The sequence below is a fragment of the Scyliorhinus canicula genome, chromosome 18 (assembly GCF_902713615.1).
Source record: "Scyliorhinus canicula chromosome 18, sScyCan1.1, whole genome shotgun sequence".
NCBI classification, from domain to species: Eukaryota; Metazoa; Chordata; class Chondrichthyes; order Carcharhiniformes; family Scyliorhinidae; genus Scyliorhinus; species Scyliorhinus canicula.
Genome location: NC_052163.1, coordinates 10,558,958 through 10,581,712, shown reverse-complemented (window position 1 = coordinate 10,581,712; position 22,755 = coordinate 10,558,958). Strand labels below are relative to the sequence as shown.

The following is a 22,755-nucleotide window of genomic DNA, read 5'->3' as shown; positions in this document are numbered from 1 at the left end:
TCCCCCTCCCCACCACACACACTGTACCCCGGCGGGCCCCAACCCCACCCCTCGACCACACATTTGCCCCATTTCCCCTAGCATCGGGGGCTGCTCCCCCACCCCCCCAAAAAAAGCCTTTCCCCGCCCCCGGTTTGACAGGAACTACTTCGTCTCGCTGACGGCTACAGGCGAGCGAGGAGAGCGAGAGGTTCTTTCTTCCCCTTGACGACCGGATGACGTCAATCAAACGGCAGAAAGAGAGAGGGGAGGGAATTAAATGGACGGATAAAAATTGCCGGAGAATGCCGGTTAGACGCGGCGGGCGGGCGAGGGCGAAAAAATGTACACGATCTTTTTTTTTTAATTTTAGAGAAAAAAATAAAAAAGGGGGGCGGGGCTGGAGCTGGTGACGCAGTTCCGCCGGTGGGCGGTTGGTGACGTCGCGCGGACGGCCAACCGGCGGCGAGAGACGGTTTAAATGCACAAGGGCCCAGGGAGTATGGAAGTGAGCTGACTGACAGCCCGATGGGCCAAGTGTCGGCAGCCCGGCGGGAGAAGAGAAGAATTGGCCTTTTTATTTAAAATCTCCCTAAGCAGCCGCTCGTTCGTTCGGTCGAAGGAGGGTGTGTGGAAGGAATCGTGACGGGAGGATGGAGAGCCAGGAGGAGAGAGGTTGGTCCGTCTTGACTGACTTGTCTTCCAGCAGGAGCACTGCAAACTCCCCCACCACCCCCCCCCCCCACACACACCCCCACCCCCCCCACACACACCCCCACCACCCCACCCCACCCACACCACACCCCCCACACCACACCCCCCACACCACACCCCCCACACCCCACCCCACCCCCCCGCCCGCAATAAAAACTTCTCCCCCCCAATAAAAACTTCTCTCCCCCCCCCCCGCAATAAAAACTTCTCTTCCCCCCCCCCTGCAATAAAAACTTCTCTCCCCCCCCGCAATAAAAACTTCCCCCTCACCCCCCAATAAGAAACTTCCCCCTCACCCCCAATAAGAAACTTCCCCCCCACCCCCCAAGAAGAAACTTCCCCCCCACCCCCCAAGAAGAAACTTCCCCCCCACCCCCCAAGAAGAAACTTCCCCCCCACCCCCCAAGAAGAAACTTCCCCCCCACCCCCCAAGAAGAAACTTCCCCCCCACCCCCCCAAGAAGAAACTTCCCCCCCACCCCCCAAGAAGAAACTTCCCCCCCACCCCCCAAGAAGAAACTTCCCCCCCCACCCCCCAAGAAGAAACCCCCCCCCCCCAGAAGAAACCCCCCCCCCCCCCAAGAAGAAACTATCCCCCCACCCCCCAATAAGAAACTTTCCCCCCACCCCCCAATAAGAAACTTTCCCCCCACCCCCCAATAAGAAACTTTCCCCCCACCCCCCAATAAGAAACTTTCCCCCCACCCCCAAGAAGAAACTTCCCCCCCCCAGAAGAAACTTCCCCCCCCAAGAAGAAACTTCCCCCCCCCCCAAGAAGAAACTTCCCCCCCCCCCAAGAAGAAACTTCCCCCCCCCCCAAGAAGAAACTTCCCCCCCCCAAGAAGAAACTTCCCCCCCCCAAGAAGAAACTTCCCCCCCCCCCAAGAAGAAACTTCCCCCCCCAAGAAGAAACTTCCCCCCCCCAAGAAGAAACTTCCCCCCCCCCAAGAAGAAACTTCCCCCCCAAGAAGAAACTTCCCCCCCCAAGAAGAAACTTCCCCCCCCAAGAAGAAACTTCCCCCCCCAAGAAAAAACTTCCCCCCCCAAGAAGAAACTTCCCCCCCCCCCCAAGAAGAAACTTCCCCCCCCCCAAGAAGAAACTTCCCCCCCCCCAAGAAGAAACTTCCCCCCCCCCAAGAAGAAACTTCCCCCCCCCAAGAAGAAACTTCCCCCCCCCCCAAGAAGAAACTTCCCCCCCCCAAGAAGAAACTTCCCCCCCCCCAAGAAGAAACTTCCCCCCCAAGAAGAAACTTCCCCCCCCAAGAAGAAACTTCCCCCCCCAAGAAGAAACTTCCCCCCCCCCCAAGAAGAAACTTCCCCCCCCCCCAAGAAGAAACTTCCCCCCCCCAAGAAGAAACTTCCCCCCCCAAGAAGAAACTTCCCCCCCCAAGAAGAAACTTCCCCCCCCCCCAAGAAGAAACTTCCCCCCCCCCCAAGAAGAAACTTCCCCCCCCAAGAAGAAACTTCCCCCCCCAAGAAGAAACTCCCCCCCCCCCAAGAAGAAACTCCCCCCCCAAGAAGAAACTCCCCCCCCAAGAAGAAACTTCCCCCCCCCCAAGAAGAAACTTCCCCCCCCAAGAAGAAACTCCCCCCCCCCCCCCCCAAGAAGAAACTTCCCCCCCCCAAGAAGAAACTCCCCCCCCCCCCCCAAGAAGAAACTCCCCCCCCCCCCAAGAAGAAACTCCCCCCCCCCCCCAAGAAGGAACCCCCCCCCCCCCAAGAAGGAACCTTTCTCCCCCTCCCCCCCCCGAAGGAACTTTTCTCCTCCCCCCCCCCCCGAAGGAACTTTTCTCCCCCCCCAGAAGGAACTTTCCCCCCCCCAAAGGAACTTTCCCCCCCCCCAAGAAGGAATTTCCCCCCCCCCAGAAGAAACTTCCCACCCCCCCCCCCCAAGAAACTTCCCCAGTCCCCTTTTAATTGTCGTTTCCAAGGATTGTCGAGTTGTGTCAACCAGGAAATGTTTATTTTTTTTGCTTCCCCCCCCCTTAGCTGTGCCAAAAAGGGCAGCTTTCTCTCTCCCTCTCTATAAAATAAGGTGTGTATAAGCTTAAAAAAGGCCCTACAACCGGCCTGGGGGGGTCGGTGCCATTCTGCATCACACCCCCTGCCAACTGAGCAAGCCAAAAGTGTCACGGTAACCAACCGGACCGGCAGCTTGTTTGGAGGCTCCAGCCCAGGCGGTTAAAATGATGGGTGGGGAGGTGGTAGCCCCAGCACAACTCTTAATCAAATACGACAGCCCGTCTAGTGCTGGAGGTGGCCATTCCCTCTCCTATTCACCACTCCCACTTTCATTTCCATGCTAGTTTTTATTTTGTTGTTTTCCCCCACCCCACCCTGTAGTTTTTTTAATGTGGCTGAGGGAATTAGTGTGATGTCAAAAACGACTCTAAAGAAACTTTTATTCATATTAATCATATTGAAATCTACTCTCTTCTGGGTTCGCCCTCCCTTGCAGGTAGGCGAGGCAGTCTGCCTTTCCGTGTTGTCGAATCAAAAGTGCTGATCTGTGTCGCAGCATATTCTCTAGCTGGGCTGCATTCTCCAGGAATCCTCCCTACTGCTTTGGTTACTACTTTTCCCTACCTCTGATTGACCTTAGTGTGATTTTATTTCTGGAGCCTGAATATATCTTTTATATATAATAGGAGCTAAAATATTTGGATGTAAACGATGGAGCTAAAATGATTATAGAAACATAGATAATAGGAGCAGGAGGAGACCATTCAGTATATTCGTGCCCGATCATTCAATTCGATAGCCCAATTCCGCTTTCCTATAGCCTTTGCTCTCCTTTGTCCTAAGTGCTATACAGTATCTATAGAAACATTGAAAAAAGGAGCAGGGGGATATGTTATAGCATATTGCTTCTTATATTCTCTGGAATTTAGAAGGATGTGAGTGGACTCGCAATGTACAGATGTGCCATAGAGAGCATCCTACCCAGCTGCATCACAGCTTGGTATGGCAACTGCTTGACCCAAGATCGCAAGAAACAGCAGAGTGTGGTGAACTCGGCCCAACGCATCACACAAGCTTGCCACCCCCAAATTGATTCTGTATACACCTCCCGCTGCCTTAAGAAGGCAGACAGCATTATCAGAGAGCCCTCCCAGGCTTTGCCTTATTCCAGACCCTTCCATCAGGCAGAAGGTACAGAAGTCTGAAGACCCACACACACAGATATAGGAACAGCTTCTTTCCCACAGCTATTAGACTCTTCAACGACTCTCCCTCTGACTGATCTGTTCCCTGTAAGAACACTATTCACAATGCAGTATGCTGCTCTTGCTCATGTATTTGTTTTGTTTGGCCCCTTGTTCTCCACTGTAACCAATCATTGTTTGTCAATGTACTCTGTCCATTATTTGTCTGCTATGTACGTACTGTGTACGTTCCCTTGGCTGCAGAGTAATACTTTTCACTGTACTTTGGTACATGTGGCAATAAATCAAATCAAATTCTGCTTGGTAGTAGGGTAGACACAAAGATTGTATTTGCTTGCTTTGGAGTCTAAAACAGGGGCATAGTCTCAATATAAAGAGCCAATCGTTTAGCCTGAGGTGAGGAAAAATTACTTCACTCAGGGTTGTGAATGCTCCTTCCATGAATACATTTAAGGCCGGGTTAGATGGCTGTTTGGTTTCTCGGGAAATTAAGGGATATAGGGAGCAGGTGGGAAAATGCAGTGGAAAACCAAAATCAATGATGAATGGCAGAGCAGGTAAGATGGACCATATGGTCTTCTCCTCATTCTTGTGTTGCTTTTATAGATGTAGATGTGCAGGGGGATTGTGTTCTGCCTGACAAAAGAAGATTAATTTAGAAAAGTTCTGTGTTATGCACGTCGGCAGGGTGAATACTGAATAATAATAATCTTTTTAGTGTCACAAGTAGGCTTACATTAACACAACAATGAAGTTACTGTGAAAATCCCCTAATCGCCACACTCCAGCGCCGGTTCGGGTACAATGAAGGAGAATCAGAATGTCCAATTCACCTAACCAGCACGTCTTTCAGAACTTGTGGGAGGAAACCGGAGCACCTGGAGGAAACCCATGCAGACATGGGGAAAACGTGCAGACTCCACTCAAGGCGGGAATCAAACCTGGGTCCCTGGTGCTGTGATGTAACAGTGCTAACCACTGTTCTACCTTGCCACCCAAACATGAGTATACAAAGAACATACAGTGCAGAAGGAGGCCATTCAGCCCATCGAGTCTGCACTGACCCACTTAAACCATCATTTCCACCCTAACCCAATAACCCCTCCTAACCTTTTTGGACACCCAAGGGCAATTTAGCATGGCCAATCCACCTAACTTTCACGTCTTTGGGCTGTGGGAGGAAACCCACGCAGACACGGGAGAACATGCAGACTCCGCACAGACAGTGACCCAGCAGGGAATCGAACCTGGGACCCTGGTGCTGTGAAGCCACAGTGCTAACCACTATGCTACCACACTGCACTCCAGGAATACGAGGAAAAATTACTGAAGCAGGTGGAAAAAATGTTTAAGGTGTGGTCTTGAGTTTTCATTGTGACTATAACAATGATTCATTGTAGACCCATATTGGTAGTAATAAACTTTTCAGCAAAAATGATACTGACGTACATTATAAACTAGTCAAACACTAGTATAATTTAAGAGATGTATTACCCTGTTTAAGTCTTGAGTAAAAGTGCCTTCTCTCCCTAGCTCGAACCCCTGCCTCATCTCTGGTGTCTTTGGAGTCTTCAATATCTTCAATCTGTTTACCCCCTCCCCTTTAAATATCTTTTTATAATCCCAAACCACTAAATTTCTCTCAACCGCTCATTGATTTGCAGCCACCATCTTGGCATCACTCAAGCACCTCATCTTGATTCCTTTGGGAATGATGCTGCTTCTGCTGTTCTGCAGTTCTGTTAATTCTACTTAATAGTTTATCTTGCCTATTAGTTCTCTTTAACTTAACTTCTTCCATTTCTACTATCCCTTCCAAAGCATAATGGTCCTTTTTAATATTCCTACAAATTAAAAACAAAATGTACATGGGTTTATGGTTATTCCTGTAGCAGTATGCGAATTAAGCACCTATCCTAGTATATAAATAGTGAATGTACAACAAGACCCTAACATTAACAATCTCTAAAGGTTAATGACAATTTCCATATGGCGATAGCTAGAGCACACCGGGTGCTAAGGCAACATTTTTCACAATCCTCAGGGCAGTGAGTTGATTTGTTTCCAGGGCTTAACCAATATCGGCATGGGAAAGATGCTTGGCAGTACAGGTGTATAGTGTTGTATAAATGTTGGCTATCATTTCCTGCCTTCAACTGGATTTTATTACTTAATTTACAGTAATTGTGACAATCATTAATCCTTAGAATGATTTATTTAGATTTTATCCTTTCCTGTATTTGGTGAGGCAAAACCATAAGGCAAACCAAGCACATGCTTATTATGTATGTTTACATGGCTAGATTTACCTGAACAGCTCAGTTGCTGTCACTTTTAGCAATAATGAACTTTACCACAAAATTGCTGACAATGTTTGTTTGAAACATCAGTACACAGGAGTGACTTCAATTTAGGATTCCGATGACAAAAGGGCAACATGGTGGTGCAGTGGTTAGCACTGCTGCCGGCGGAATTTGGGGGCTTCTCGGGCTATAAGCTGAACTTAGGAAAGAGCGAGGTATTTGTAGTGCACCCGGGAGATCAGGAGGAGGGAATTGGGAGGCTCCCCTTCAGGAGGGCAGTGAAGAGTTTCAGGTACCTGGGGGTGCAGGTGGCCAGGAGTTGGGGGGCTCTTCATAAGCTTAACTTCACCAGACTAGTGGAACAGATGGAGGAGGAATTTAAAAGGTGGGACATGGTGCCGCTATCGCTGGCGGGCAGAGTGCAATCCGTCAAAATGACGGTTCTCCCGAGGTTCTTGTTCCTCTTCCAGTGCTTGCCCATCTTTATCCCTAGGGCCTTTTTTAAAAGGGTGACCAGCAGCATCATGGGATTTGTTTGGGCACATGGCACCCCGAGGGTGAAGAGGGTCTTCTTGGAGCGGAGTAGGGATGGGGGGGGGCTGGCGTTGCCCAACCTCTCGGTGTATTATTGGGCGGCCAACGTGTCGATGGTGCGTAAGTGGGTGATGGAGGGGGAGGGGGCAGCATGGAAACGGATGGAGAGAGCGTCCTGTGGGGATACAAGCCTGGGGGCCCTGGTAACGGCGCCGTGGCCGCTCCCTCCCACGAGGTATACCACGAGTCCGGTGGTGGCGGCTACCCTCAAGATTTGGGGGCAGTGGAGGTGACATAGGGGAGAAGTGGGGGGCTCAATGGAGGCTCCGTTAAGGGGGAACCATAGGTTCGTCCCGGGGAACATGGATGGGGGATTTCGGGGATGGTATAGAGCGGGCATTAGACAGCTGAAGGACCTGTTTATCGACGGAAGGTTTGCGAGCCTGGGGGAGTTGGAAGAGAAATTTGGGCTCCCGCCGGGAAACATGTTTAGATATCTGCAGGTAAAGGCATTTGCTAGACGGCAGGTGGAGGGATTCCCTGCGCTCCCCGCGAAGGGGGTGAGTGACAGGGTGCTCTCGGGGGTCGGGGAGGGGAAGATATCCGATATCTACAAGCTTATGCAGGAGAAGGAAGAGGCGTCAGTAGAGGAGCTGAAAACGAAGTGGGAGGGGGAACTGGGGGAACAGATCGAAGACGGGACATGGGCTGATGCCCTGGAGAGGGTAAATTCTTCCTCCTCGTGTGCGCGGCTTAGCCTCATCCAATTCAAGGTGCTGCATAGGGCCCACATGACTGGGACGAGGATGAATAGGTTCTTTGGGGGTGATGATAGGTGTGCCAGGTGCTCGGGGAGTCCAGCGAACCATGCCCATATGTTCTGGGCATGCCCGGCATTGGAGGAGTTCTGGAAGGGGGTGGCGAGGACGGTGTCAAGGGTGGTGGGATCCAGGGTCAAGCCAGGATGGGGACTCGCGATCTTTGGGGTTGGGGTAGAGCCGGGAGTGCAGGAGGCGAAAGAGGCCGGTGTGCTGGCCTTTGCGTCCCTAGTAGCCCGGCGAAGGATTTTGCTACAGTGGAAGGACGCGAGGCCCCCAAGCGTGGAGACCTGGATCAATGACATGGCGGGCTTCATTAAGCTTGAGAAGGTTGGGCAGCACGGTGGCCTAGTGGTTAGCACAACCGCCTCACGGCGCTGAGGTCCCAGGTTCGATCCCGGCTCTGGGTCACTGTCCGTGTGAAGTTTGCACATTCTCCCCATGTCTGCGTGGGTTTAGCCCCCACAACCCAAAAAAATGTGCAGGGTAGGTGGATTGGCTACAATAAATTGCCCCTTAATTGGAAAAAATAATTGGGTAATCTAAATTTAAAAAAAAAAAAAGCTTGAGAAGGTTAAATTCGCCCTGAGAGGATCGGTGCAAGGGTTCTTTAAATGGTGGCAACCTTTCCTCGACTTTCTGGCTCAACGATAGGGTACTGGGACAGTAGCAGCAGCAACCCGGGGGGGGGGGGGGGGGGGGGGGGGCGTTGATTATGTTAGCTTATTTTATTTAAATTTGATTTATCTAATTTTAATTTATGGTTAAGTTCTCTTGTTTGGGGGGGGGGTGTGGGGGAATGTGATACATGTGATGTTACGGTATGGGGGGAATTGTGGGTGTTATGGGGCTGTTAGTTGCATATTACTGCTTTTTGCTATACTTTTTGTTATATTTTCTGCAAAAAATTCCAATAAAAAAAAAAAAAGCACTGCTGCCTCACAGCACTGAGGTCCCAGGTTCGATCCCGGCTCTGGGTCACTGTCCGTGTGGAGTTTGCACATTCTCCCCGTGTTTGCGTGTTTCACTCCCACAACCCAAAAGATGTGAAGGGTAGGTGGATTGGCCACGCTAAATTGTCTCTTAATTGGAAAAAATAAATTGGATACTCTAAATTTAGGGGGGAAATGGATTCCGATGACACACTGCACTCATCCTCTATAGTCTCTTAATTTAAATTGGGTGTTGGCTTTGACAGTGTGGAAATACTCTCTCCTTTGTGTTAGTATGTTGTGGGTTCAAGTCCCACTCTAGACACTTGGCGTCATAATCTTCTAGGTTGACACTCCATTGCACTACTGAGGGAATAGTAACAAACTGAGGCCTTGTCTGTGCTCTCAGGTGCACAGAAGTTCCTCTTCTTCTCTGCCTGAAGGCAGGCCTGACCCACTGCGATCTTCTCTGCTGATGGGACCTCCTAATGATGTCTCCAACCAGAACCTGCAGGCTGTAGAATGCTCTCTAAATTGCCAGGCAGAGAGAGAGAGAAACTGCCTCTTCAAGCTTATTAATCAAATGTTGTTCATCAGGAGAGAGAAATTAACTGTCTCTCTTCAGGCCTATATCAAAAGAAATGTTCTTCCCTTTACAAAATGGAGTCCGTCTGAGTTCTGCAGAACATTCCAGAACACCCTCCACTGGGCCGCACCCAATAGCACATCTGCCGGGGTGGTTTCAGTAATCGTTTAAAAATTAAAACTGTAGCCCATCCGAAAGGCATAAATCTCGGCAACTGTCCAAGCACCAAAAGGTATAATAGCAAAGAATAACAGAAAGATTAAAGGAATACACAAGGAAAACCAGGTTTAAATAGGAGGATCCTTACAAGCGCCAATGTGATCCACACTGGGTGTCCAGCCAACTGGTTCCCCAGGGAACCTGAGTCGCTGTGGCAACATAGGTTGCAATTATGCATAGTGATGGAAGTTCCAATTTATTTTCATCACATGGCTGATCTAGGAATGTCTCCTACTCTTAGTGCATGCCATTAGTTTATGTTAGAAGGATTTGCAAGTTGATACTCTGACTCTTTGGCCACTTTATGAACACGCCTTCCTTGGCCATGACATCCTGGAGTGGGACTTGAACCCAAAGCTTCTGGCTCAGAGGCAGGGTTGCTACTCGCTGCATTACAAGACCACTCCCTTGACTATTCAAAGAAAAGCAAGGAATTCCTCCCTACTGTCCTGGCTAATATTTATACCTACACATTGCAGACATATTATCCAGTTATTATTTCATTCATGTTTGTGGACTTTTGTAAATTGACAACTGCATTTCCATTTTGTCACAGTGACTTTACCATATGGGCACACTAGGGTGGAATCTTGTGAACCCGGGGGGGGGCAGGAAACAAGGTGAGCCAGGGCACTTTTTCATTCATGGGGATGTGGGTGTTGCCACCCCTAATTACCGTTGAACTGAGTGGCTTGCAGGGTGAACTGAGGCGAGTCAACCACATCTCCATGGATCTGGTGTCACATATAGGCCAGACCAGGTAAGGATGGCAAATTTCCTTCCTTAAAAGACATTTGTGAACCTTTGAGTTTTTATGTCAATTGACGATGGTCATCATTAGACTTTCAATTCCAGCATAGTGGGATTTGAACCAAGGTCCCCAGAGCATTACCCTACATCACTGGATTACTAGTCCAGTGACAATGCCACTTCTCCACTGCCTCCCTTAAATGAACAGAAGGCAAAATGTCAGCGGAATGAAAGTTGGTTATTAAGTTGGTGGCAGACTTGAGGGCAGATTGTGTTTCCTAAGGGGTGGTAGCCACTTTTTTTAACGTATGTAATTGCATACTCATCAAATACAACCGACAGATTAAAATGTAGCTTTGGAATTAAGTATGCAGCAACCAAGTAACGTTTGCCTTCAGACTCATGACTGGTCAAAAGTGGCGAGCAGCATGTGAGGTGGTATTCCTGTCAGATTTTAAACTGGAGTAAGGCCTGCTTTTATTTGTGTGCCATGATGTGGAGATGCCGGCGTTGGACTGGGGTGAGCACAGTAAGAAGTCTTACAACACCAGGTTAAAGTCCAACAGGTTTGTTTCAAACACGAGCTTTCAGAGCGTAGCTCCTTCCTCAGGTGAATGTTTATTTGTGTGGGAAGTCTTTTTGACTCAGCAGAGGGAAGTTATTGGTGCATTGAGATCAGGTGGCAGCTGTGAAGGGCCAGAGAATAGCTGACCGAAGGAGGGAGGTGGAAACCCTACAAAGGCTTGTGGGAAACGAGAGGGAAAGCTTACTGGTGAGGTCCCAAGTCGAGGGTAACAGAGGGCAGGTCAAGGATGAGGGATGGTGGGTAGAATGTCGCAAGGGGTAGCTTTAAGTGTGTTGAGGGGCTGGGTGATGGGGCGGCAGGGGGAATGATAGTCGAGGGTGATGGGGGAGGGTCAAGATTCACTGAAGGCGGTGCAAAGATGATGAGTGATGGTCAAGGATGATCGGAAGGTTAAAGATGGGAGGTTGCAGTTCCAAGCAGCATTTCCAAGGATTATAAACTCCTCTCAAACTACTCAACTGATATTGCTGGATGACATGGAATGCTCTGATGATGCGTGAGTATGGTGCTCTTGAGATTTGACCCCATGATGTTTGCAACTTCTTGCCTGTTCGTGCTATATGATTCCCTCTGCATATCTAATTGGCTGGCTACTGTGTGATTGTACACAATTCCACCTCTGAGCGGAAGTGCTGTGCAGTTCTGGTCCCACTGTTCAAACCAACTACAGAAGTAGATTCTGCCCCTGGCTACAAACCAGGAGTGTTTTACACATTGGTAGGTTGTTTATCCTACCCTTGCACTTTGGGATGTCCTGAAATCAGATGCTGTATAAGTGTTTCTTCTTCTGCTTTCCCCTTCTTTGCTTGTCTTGCCCATGCCACCAACACACCTTTACGTGCCAGTCTTGCTTGTGTGCTGTTTTTATGTGGTTCTTCAGCTTTTGTTGGTTTTGTCTCTTAATTTTGGCACTTAAGATTATTGCATTTCATGTCATTTGCATGTTCCTACATCTCCTGCCAATCCTGCCCTATGCATTCCAAATTTTGCATTTAATTAAACCCGTGCCCATGAGAGAGGAAGAAGCAGGTATGGAATAGATTGTGAGCCCAGAGTAAATGTCAACCTCTAGAAAGTAGATACAATTTGGGAAACTGCCAGCCTAAGTAATGGAAAATGTTGGAAAATCTCAGCAAGTCTAACAGCATCTGTAGGGAGAGAAAAGAGCTAACGTTTCGAGAGCGATGACTCTTTGTCAAAGCTAACAGACAGAGAAAGTGGGAAATATTTATACTGTGGAGTGAGAATGAAAGATGAGTCAAACCCAGGGCAACCGGGTGCTAATGGCCACAGATACCAAGGTAAAAGAGTGTTAATGGCAGTCCCCAGAGAAGACACAAGATGTGAAAGGTCAATCAGCAGTGAAACTAACATCAGAGGATGAACTGTAGGTGTGTGAGGGGGGGGGGGGGGGGGGGGGGGCAGCAAAGAGAAGAAAGGTGTCCTTCTTCGTTTTTTCGTGGGTCTCACCCCCACAACCCAAAGATGTGAAGGGTAGGTAGATTGGCCACGTTAAATTGCCCCTTAATTGGAGAAAAAAAAAGTAATTGGGTAAATTTATATTTAAAAATAAATAAATAGCCCATCTGATAGCAGAAGCGGGGGGGAGAAAGAGGAGAGGCAAGATGTGGGTTTGTGATGGGTGATTGGTGGCCAAGGATAGGTTAGGAGACCAATTACGAAAGCAAAGATGAGTTGTTGTATGAACCTGAAGCAAAAATTAACCCTTGAGATCTTACTCACCCATTCCCAAGGAGTCAAATAACTTGGCAAATCATGATTAAAATAATAATCCAGTCTACCACACACATTAAGCTTTCTTGCACTTGGACTCTCGTACCCAACCCACAACCACCAGCCCCCACCCAAAATCGACTCTCCTTCCTGCCTCTTGAGACCTCCGATGGGTCACTTAATTTGATGCACCAGATGTGTGGAATATATTACAAACAAATGAGTTTGAAAACTCAGTAATCCTGGGCAGTAGTGGGAGATGGAAATCTTGTGTTCATGTTCAAAAAATAAAAGTTAGCTTATTGCGCTCGAGTTCCACCGTTTTTAAGATTCAAACTGAATCGTCTTTTGTAGAAATCAAATCCTGTGCATAGTATGTTGGCATAAGATTTATGGAAGTGAATGAATGATATGTTGTGGAGGCAAATAATTCCGAAGGCGCGCTTGTCTATTTTGAAAATGTCTATGTTGAAGATGACGTTGTTAACTTGAAGAATGAAACTGATCATCATTTGCAAGTATGTGAGGCGATGGTGACTCGCGGTTTTGAGATTGGATGTAAATGGACAGTCTCCTCATTCCTTTCTCATATTTCAAGTGTGACTTCCAATATGGTTAGGAAATAGGCATCGCCTCGGAGGTCAATTTTGAGACAAAGTGGACATGCCTACTCTTGGGAGATTATATTTTAGTCCTGTAGGTGCGGTGCAGTAAACTTTCATAATCTAGTCATTTGAGCCAGGCAACGCTACAGAAATTCCAGGGCATAGTTTAGCTGACTGGCTAGTCACATTGATAGGATTTGGAGGTGTAAATGTTGACTGGGAGCTTCTTACTGTGACTGGATTCTTCTCACTCCGCTTCAGATAACACACAAAAACCAGTGCTCTTGTATCGGCTAAGCTGGTAGATCTTTTTGCTGGTAAGTCACTTGTTTTTATCCAGTTGAAATCCTGGAATAACCTGTGTGGGGAATGCTCCCAAAGCCTCGGTGACACCAAGCCCCTCTTTGGGCTTCAGTAATTAACATGAGCCCTTAACAATGGAAGTTTTAGTCTCCATATTGAGCAAACTGAAACTGTGAATTAACAAGTATTTGGTTTGAAGCATAGCGTGAGGCTTTAGGCCAGAAAAGTAAAACTGAGTCACTGTGTTTATAGGGTCACCATGCATTGTTTTTATGTTAAAGAACACTAAACATTGGAAATTTAGTTTCTAGCTTGATGTCTATATGTTTGATTTAAAAAAAAAATAAAAAAAATTTAGAGTACCCAATTTTTTTTTTTCCCAATTTAGCGTGGCCAATCCACTTGACCTACACGTCTTTGGGTTGTGGGGGTTGAGACCCATGCAGACATGGGGAGAATGTGCAAACGCCACACGGACAGTGACCCAGGGTTGGGATTCTCCTGGACACTGACCCGGGTCCTCAGCGCCGCAGTCTCAGTGCTATCCACTACGCCACCATGCTGCCCTGTGTTTGATTTCTTGAAGAACCAGTGAAGGAATATAAATGTGCTTCAGTGGATGTCATTCATTTTAAAATTTATTTATTTCCTGATCTCTCTGTGGTTACATTATTTAAAAATATACTTGGCCCAGTGAACTTCATATTCTCATGGAAAATTATACATGCCATTTAATTTGTTAATCTAATGTAATCTGTCTCACTCTGCAGGCTTGCCTACCACACAAAAAATTAAAATTTAATTTTGCTCTTTTTTTCGTGGCCCTTGTTCTAGATTGGATTGCTGTTGCCAATAATCTTCTTCACAAGTGCCACATTAATCAGAGGATGACCAAGCTCTGTGAATGTGACGCAGGTGTATTTATTGCCCTTTATAAAGCTATTCTTGGTGAAAAGGTCCCAGGTAAGTGAGTCACAACTGATAATTTGTAATCAAGAAATCCTGCACAGCACCATAATGGTTTCAAAGGTGGCATGCTATGCTGCTATATTTAATGAGAAATTTTGCATGTAACCTTTTAATCTATTACAGATTATATAGATACTCCCAAAAGTCAGGAAGACGATGCCCATAATGTGCAGGCAGTGATAGATTCATTGGCTTTGGACTACTTACAAATCAGTTTGTCACATATAACTGGTGAGTAATTTAAAAAAAGGCAACTTTCTGTCTCAAAATGGAAAATATGTTTTGAAACAAAGTTCAGCTTCTTTTGTATGCAGCGATTGGGTGTTTTATGTTGTGTTCAAGTGTTAAGGCTGCGGGTGTTCAGAATTTGTTTTGAGTTCCAGGCTGATTTTTTTTTATAGCACTAGTGGCAACACTGAAACAAATGTACAAGGCTCTGCCTGCACAATTGCTTCCAAGTAATGTTTGTGAGAGCTAGTATGCTTGCTTAGAGCCATGTATGTAACAATATAACTTGAGGGTGATACTGAAGTAATTTGACAAAATTAATTTGTGTAAATTGGTGCCTTTTTTTCCTCTCCCTCCCTCGCCCAGGAGAGAATATTATTCAGAATGACAAAGAAAGTATACGTAATCTGTTAGAGATCTTTGATGGCTTGCTAGAATATCTCACAGAACAAATAAGTGAAGCTTCATCTCAACATGGTAAGTAATTGTGGTTTTATAAACCAAGCACAACCATCAGTATCCTAGTTTGACTAATCTTCAAAATGATTCACTTTAATCACTAATTAGTTGTCACAATCTGCTTAACTTTAAAATGATACATTGATTTGAACCTTGGCTTGCTGATGTACCTTCTGTAATTGCCCTCCCTGACATGGGTGTAGCCACACATGCATCGCAGCAATTCAAGAAGGCAGCTCACCAGTATCTTGAGGGCAATTGAGGATAAGCAATAAATGTTGGCCTAGTCAACAATGCCCACATCTCCTGAATGAATTGGGTTCTGAAAACTCTTTTGGTGTTTCATGCATCTGAAATTTAATATTTTTATTTTGCCGGATAATCCTTTTTTCTTTGGACACAAACTCCCAAGCATTCCTGCGCGGCCAGAGACATATTATGAGGCATGATGATGCCAGGTGACATTGGTACATGGACTGGGTGGTATGGTGACACAGTGGTTAGCACTGCTGCATCACAGCTCCAGGGACTCTGGTTTGATTCCTGGCTTGGGGCGCTGTCTATGCGGCGTCTGCACGTTCTCCCTGTGTCTGCGTGAGTTTCCTCCCACAAAGTCGCATTAGACGTGCTTGTTGGGTGAATTGGACATTCTGAATTGTCCATCATTTTACCCGAACAGGTGCCGGAATGTGGCGACTGGAGGATTTTCACAGTAAACTTCATTGCAGTGTTAATGTAAGCCTACTTATGACTCTAATAAAGATTATTATTAAAGGTTGGAACCTTGCTACTGTTGTGTAACTGCCAATTAAGAGGACAATTAAGGTTAATGACCCAATTGATTGCTGAGAGACAGGCGAATCTTTGGTTGTCTTGGCATTACACTAGGACTGTCAGTGGTGAATGGACATAGGGGACCCTATCTGAAGTGACCTGTGAGGTGATTCCAGATGACAGCCAATGCTGTTCATCCTCCGCCTCGAGGATCACCTCGTCTTTCCTGCCAACCGTGAGGTTACAGGAATTGGGTCTGCTCAAGCTGTCGGTTCCCCATATGCCCTGGCATCAAATCTAGGGCAAATGTATGGAAAGTTGTACACACAGACGATTGTGTCTGCAATGTTCTCAGTTTGACCCTCTAGGACAGTCACCAGACTGTATGAAGAAAGCTTGGCACTCCAAAAGAGTGGATGATCATGTGGCACATGGCCTGGATGGACACTTCTACTGTCCAGTCCAGAGTATGTAACCCTTCCCATATACCCACCAACTTTTCTTGACCTCTCACTGGACATCCAGCATCTGACTTCAAATAACCCCAACTGACTGAGGTCCACTCAATGACTCTGTCTGGCAGCTGCACGTGAGTGTGAAGTGCCCTCAACAGTCTGTACAACGCTATAATCCCTGCTGAGGTGCCAGAATCTGCGATGGTGCTTTGAGTAGAGAGAGGAAGTAATGCTGCATCCTGCGAGGGTTTTTCTTCCTCCTCCTTGGAAGGTAGTGGTAGCATGGCATCTGTTAGAGGATGATCTGAAGAGGCTTCTCCTGTAACAGAGACATCATTAAGGGAGTTAACCTATTTTTTGTGAAGTTTTACTCGGGTGGGTATGAAATAGCAAGTTAGAAGCATAAACACTGGCAATGACTAGTTGGATCAAATTACTTTTCAGTGCTGTACCTGGCATCTGCCAGTTTGCCAAAGCTTTTTGTAATTGCTGAGCACCACCGTGAACCCTAGATCTTGATTTTTAAGGTTGAGCACAACAGTATCTTTTTTTTTTGTATTGCTGATGGTCTTTGGGGCATCACATACAGATAGTAGTTTTGTAGTACAGGTTCCACTTACTCTTTCCATCATTCGTCCCTTCTGTACCATCTGCTTAAAATGCAAACTAATAATTGATCTAAAATAAACTTTTCCATATTATGCAATGATTCTTGATTTACAGAAATCCTGCAGCTTTGTACTTTGTTATTTATTTGGATGAAATATTCTGTTTTCAGGTATATACTGTCAAGGATTTGTGCACAGCTATTTTCCTCAAATGTGATTTTTGAAGTTGCTGCATTAGGAACACGAGTAGCCATTCAGACCCCCGAGCCTGTTCTGCCATTTGATCGCAGCTGATATCCCTTAGATTTTTATTAAGCAAATATATTATCAGACTCCAACTTAAAAAATAACTGTTCTAGCTACAACTGCTGTTTGTGAGAGCCAGTTCCAAACCTCTACCACCCTGAGCCAAGACGTTCTTCTGATCATCTCTCCTGAACAGTCTCTCTCTCAATTTTTAGAGTTTTTCCATTCAGGTGCTCTTGACCACCCACTTTCTTTTTAAACAAGTATAACATTTCTTCTTGCTGATTTGTGATGTCTCTTGCAAGTTTCCATTCATAATCCCTTTTTGTAGCTCTTACAAGCAGCTTTGTGACCCTTTGCTGGTCTTGTATCTATCCCATTTGTCCAATCTGTGCAATTGTATTTTTGTAGCCATTTGAAAGAAAATAAATTTAGTGTGCCCAATTAATTAAGGGGCAATTTAGCATGGCGAATTCACCTACTCTGCACATTTTTGGGATTGTTGGGGTGGGACCCACGCAAACACTGGAAGAATGTGCAAACTCCGCACGGACAGTGGGCTGGGATCGAGCAGCAGTGCTAACCACTGCACCACTGTGTCACGCTAGCCATTTAGTTTTATGCTTTCCCTAACCTCTTTAGTTGTCCATGGCTGTTTTGTTTTTGTTTTTTTGTGAAGTGGAACCTTTTCCTTCCTCTCGGGCGGGGGGGGGGGGGGGGGGGGGGGAGGAGGAGAGAGAGAGAATGTCACTTTCTATCTTGTTGGATGTTTCTTTCAGTATTCCTCACTGATCTTCAGTCATTTGACCCATGAACAGATCTTCCCAGCTTACCATAAGCAGTCCCTGTCTCATCCCATTAAAGTTAGCCTTACCCAAGTCTAAAATTCTGAATCATACTTTTCACTTTCAAACGTTACACTACATTGAATTCAGTGTAGAAGACTTCAATCATGTTGTGATCACTATTTGATAAATGTTCACACACAGTTAGGCTACAAATTAAATTTGGGTCATTGCTCATAACTAAATCTAATATTGCTGCAGGAAAATATCCTGGAAACATTCCAGAAATTCACTACCTTTCTGACGGGTGCTTGTCTGCCTCTCCCAATCTATGTGCAAGTTAAAATCCCCCATTAATACTACATTGCCGTTGCTTCACTCTTGCCTAATGTCTGCATTTATAAAATCTAACACTTCAACTGTTACCAGGGGGTCAATACAAAACACTCGTTATAGTTTTCGATCCTTTTTTTGTTTTGTTACTCTGTTCCACCCATAAGGTCTCCACTGGATGCTTTCCCATCATTATATCTTCCCTCACCATTGGGGTGGTAATATTTCTAATCAGTGAGGCTACTCCACCCCTTCTGCCATCTTCCCTGTCCCGCCTGTAAACTTTATAACCAGGTATATTTAGTTCCCAGTTTAACCATCCTGCAGCCTGTCTCTAATAGTTGCTACATCGTAATGTTCAATTTGCACCTGCAGCTCATCCAGTTTATTGTTTAAACTCGATGCATTAGTGTATAGAATTCTTAATTGGACTATACCCTCAGCGTGATGCTTTATTTGCTATTTGGTTTAACCAGTATACTACTTGTAGTTTTGCCATTAGCTGCAGTTCCAGAAGTTGGGTTACTAACTATTTCTTTACTCTCTGACCTGCTACTTGTTTTTGGAAGTAACCACATTAACAGGAAAAAGATTTGACCCCCAGTCTGCACAGGTCAGTTATCTGATCTCTGTGGAGACAGCAAAAGGGATGGTACACTTGGCCTCGATGCACCACTTATTGGTCATGCTTCTTGCACTGTTACTAACCAACAATGCACAATACAAGCCCAAGTGCCCAGCTGTAATGCACTATCTCAAGATAACCTGTCAAGGTTCACGTGAATAGTGACCAGTCAGGTAATGTACTAAACCAAAGCATGACAAGATTGTGTGCAAATTTTCTTAGCATGAAGTTAATTCCTTTTGGGAGGAGAGGATAAAATTGGCAGAGAAGAGATAACAAAAATCATTGTGGTTATATTTTGGTAAATACAAAAACTGCACAGTTTAACTTTTTTTTCTTCCACTTTCAAATAGAATTTTATATTTTAAAATAGGTGATCCTGACTTGCTGTCCAGTGAAGCAATAACTGTAATCAGAGGTGTACTTCAAGAGGAACTTGGGAACCCATGCAAAGAGAGGGTACCTGGAGCAGGAACACCTTCATCAAAAGCGTAGAGTATTTTTTGACTTTTATAGAGAACTTAAGTAATCTGTTTCCAGAATTGAAAGATAAGACTGAATTAATTCTGTACAAGAAGTACATCTTTTTGGATTGTGGGGGTGAGAACCACGCTCCCTCGCAGGTCAAAGCCATGTCATTTGACAGATGGGGTTTGTCACAAGGAACTTGTTACTGATTTCCTGTGTTTCCCATTCCTTGACCCAAAGGATATCTGCTGGTAGATCTTGCACAGAAAGTGTTCCATATGGTGTGCCGAAATGTGGGCAATAGACATAGAATTTACAGTACAGAAGGAGGCCATTCGGCCCATCGAGTCTGCACCGGCTCTTGGAAAGAGCACCCTACCCAAGGTGAACACCCTCCACCCTATCCCTATAACCCAGTAACCCTACCCAACACTAAGGGCACTTTGTCATGGCCAATTCACCTAACCACATCTTTGGACTGTGGGAGGAAACCGGAGCACCCGGAGGAAACCCACGCGCACACGGGGAGGATGTGCAGACTCTGCACAAACAGTGACCCAAGCCGGAATCGAACCTGGGACCCTGGAGCTGTCAAGCAATTGTGCTATCCACAATGCTACCGTGCAATAGGTGGTTGGAACTGGTTGTGGGGGTGAGACCCATGCAGACACTGGGAGAATGTGCAAACTCCACATGAGCAGTGGGCCGGGATCGAACCTGGGTCCTCTGTCATGAGGCAGCAGTACAAACCACTGTGCCGCCTGGGAACAGGTCGTCATGAGTGATAATAAAAGCCTTTTGTGAGAACAATTCATGCAACTGAATCCAACACATAACTACAAAGCAATTCCAAGTTATGTCATCATGGTGATAGCATTTCAAAACAACTTGATTGACTGTGAAGTAATTTGGGGAGTTCCAAGGATTTGATAACTTGATATTAATGCAAGTTTGTTTTACTATTGTTGCTACCTCTAACCACCAGCCCGACAATATTTTTAATGGGTTGTTAAAACTTGTATGAATGTACATGTTATTAGGATCGGAATTTTCTCATTTATTTTAAAGGGATATTTATTTTTAACTAATCTAGCTCATCATCTTCTGTTCCCACCTGGAATGAAGATGGATCTGAATCCACCAATGAGCTCATCCGGCTTGGTGAATCTGCTTGTACATTCACCCACAGAAAGAGTACAGGTAATAACTGATTAAACATGTTAAAATATAAGTACCCAATTCATTTTTTCCAATTAAGGGGCAATTTAGCATGGCCAAACCACCTACATAGAACATAGAACAGTACAGCACAGAACAGGCCCTTCGGCCCTCAATGTTGTGCCGAGCCATGATCACCCTACTCAAACCCACGTATCCACCCTATACCCGTAACCCAACAACCCCCCCTTAACCTTACATTTATTAGGACACTATGGGCAATTTAGCATGGCCAATCCACCTAACCCGCACATCTTTGGACTGTGGGAGGAAACCGGAACACCCGGAGGAAACCCACGCACACAGGGGGAGGACGTGCAGACTCCGCACAGACAGTGACCCAGCCGGGAATCGAACCTGGGACCCTGGAGCTGTGAAGCATTTATGCTAACCACCATGCTACCCTGCTGCCCAAACCTACCCTGCACATCTTTTGGGTTGTGGGGGTGAGACCCATGCAAACTGAGCAAACCCCACACGCACAGTGAGCTGGGATCGAACCCGGGTACTTGGCGGCGTGAGGCAGCAGTGCCAACCACTATGCTGTGTCATGCCTGTGAGAGGTCTCTGTAAGAGGTCTATGTTTGCATTTACCATGTGAAAAAAGAACAAAAGAAAATCACAGCACAGGAACAGGCCCTTCGACCCTCCCAGCCTGCGCCGATCCAGATCCTTTATCTAAACCGGTCGCCTATTTTCCAAGGATCTACTTCCCTCTGTTCCCCGCTCGTTCATATATCTATCCAGATGCATCTTAAATGATGCTATCGTGCCCGCCTCTACCACCTCTGCTGGTAAAGCATTCCAGGAACCCACCACCCTCTGCATTTAAAAAAAAAACTTTCCACTCACATCTCCCTTAAACTTTCCCCCTCTCACCTTGAAATAGTGACCCTTTGTAATTGAAACCCCCACTCTTAGAAAAAGCTTGTTGCTATGCACCCTGTCCATACCTCTCATAATTTTGTAGACCTCAATCAGGTCCCCCCTCAGCCTCTGTCTTTCCACCGAAAACAATCCTAATCTACTCCACCTTTCTTCAAAGCTAGCACCCTCCATACCAGGCAACATCCCGGTGAACCTCCTCGCACCCCCTCTAAAGCATCCACTTCCTTTTGGTAATGTGGCGACCAGAACTGCATGCAGTATTCCAAATGTGGCCTAACCAATGTCCTATACAACTGTAACATGACCTGCCGACTCTTGTACTCAATACCCCGTCCGATGAAGGAAAGCATGCTGTATGCCTTCTTGACCACTCTATCGACCTGCGTTGCCACCTTCAGGGTTCAATGGATCTGAACTCCCAGATCTCTGTGTACATCAATTTTCCCCAGGACTCTTCCATTGACCATATAGTCCGCTCTTGAATTGGCTCTTCCAAAATGCATCACCTTTCATTTGCCTGGATTGAACTCCATCTGCCATTTCTCTGCCCAACTATAATCTATCTATATTTTGCTGTATTCTCTGACAGTCCCTCTCGCTATCTGCAACTCCACCAATCTTAGTATCATCTGCAAACTTGCTAATTAGACCTCCTATACCTTCGTCCAGATCATTTTATGTATATCACAAACAATAGTGGTCCGAGCACAGATCCCTGTGGAACACCACTAGTCACTTTTCTCCATTTTGAGACACTCCCTTCCACCACTACTCTCTGTCTCCTGTTGCCCAACCAGTTCTTTATCCATCTAGCTAGTACACCCTGAACCCCATGAGACTTCACTTTTTCCATCAACCTGCCATGGGAAACTTTATCAAATGCCTTACTGAAGTCCATGTATACGACATCTACAGCCCTTCCCTCATCAATTAACTTTGTCACTTCCTCAAAGAATTCTATTAGGTTTGTAAGACATGACCTTCCCTGCACAAAACCATGCTGCCCATTACTGATGAGTCTATTTTCTTCCAAATGTGAATAGACCCTATCCCTCAGTATCTTCTCCAACAGTTTGCCTACCACTGACGTCAAGTCTACAATTCCCTGGATTATCCCTGCTACCCTTCTTAAACAAAGGGACAACATTAGCAATTCTCCAGTCCTCCGGGACCTCGCCTGTGCTCAAGGATGCTGCAAAGATATCTGTTAAGGCCAGCTATTTTGTCCCTCGCTTCCCTCAGTAACCTGGGATATATCCCATCTGGACCTGGGGTCTTGTCCACCTTAATGCCTTTTACAATACCCAAAACGTCCCCCTTCCTTATGCCGACTTGACCTAGAGTATTTAAACATCCATCCCTAACCTTAACATCTGTCATGTCCCCCTCCTTGGTGAATACCGATGAAAAGATCACACCCATTTCCTCTGACTCCACGCATAAATTCCCTCTTTTGTCTTTGAGTGGGCC

At 46.1% G+C, this 22,755-nt stretch overlaps 1 protein-coding gene across 3 annotated transcripts in view; it reads left to right on the top strand.

Moving 5' to 3' along the window:
* Positions 1–391: 391 nt before the first annotated feature.
* LOC119952929 (centrosomal protein of 95 kDa-like) overlaps positions 392–22,755 on the top strand; it is a 53,083-nt gene continuing 30,719 nt past the window's right edge. For 2 of the 3 annotated variants that reach the window (XM_038776563.1, XM_038776561.1), the window contains exons 1-6: positions 392–654; positions 14,064–14,192; positions 14,322–14,429; positions 14,793–14,903; positions 19,085–19,202; positions 20,273–20,379. In XM_038776563.1, the coding sequence (XP_038632491.1) occupies positions 633–654; positions 14,064–14,192; positions 14,322–14,429; positions 14,793–14,903; positions 19,085–19,202; positions 20,273–20,379 (595 nt within the window). In that variant the 5' untranslated portion in view covers positions 392–632. Of the gene's footprint in view, positions 655–13,181; positions 13,244–14,063; positions 14,193–14,321; positions 14,430–14,792; positions 14,904–19,084; positions 19,203–20,272; positions 20,380–22,755 lie in introns of those variants that run through there. The other variant, XM_038776562.1, reaches the window with a different exon arrangement.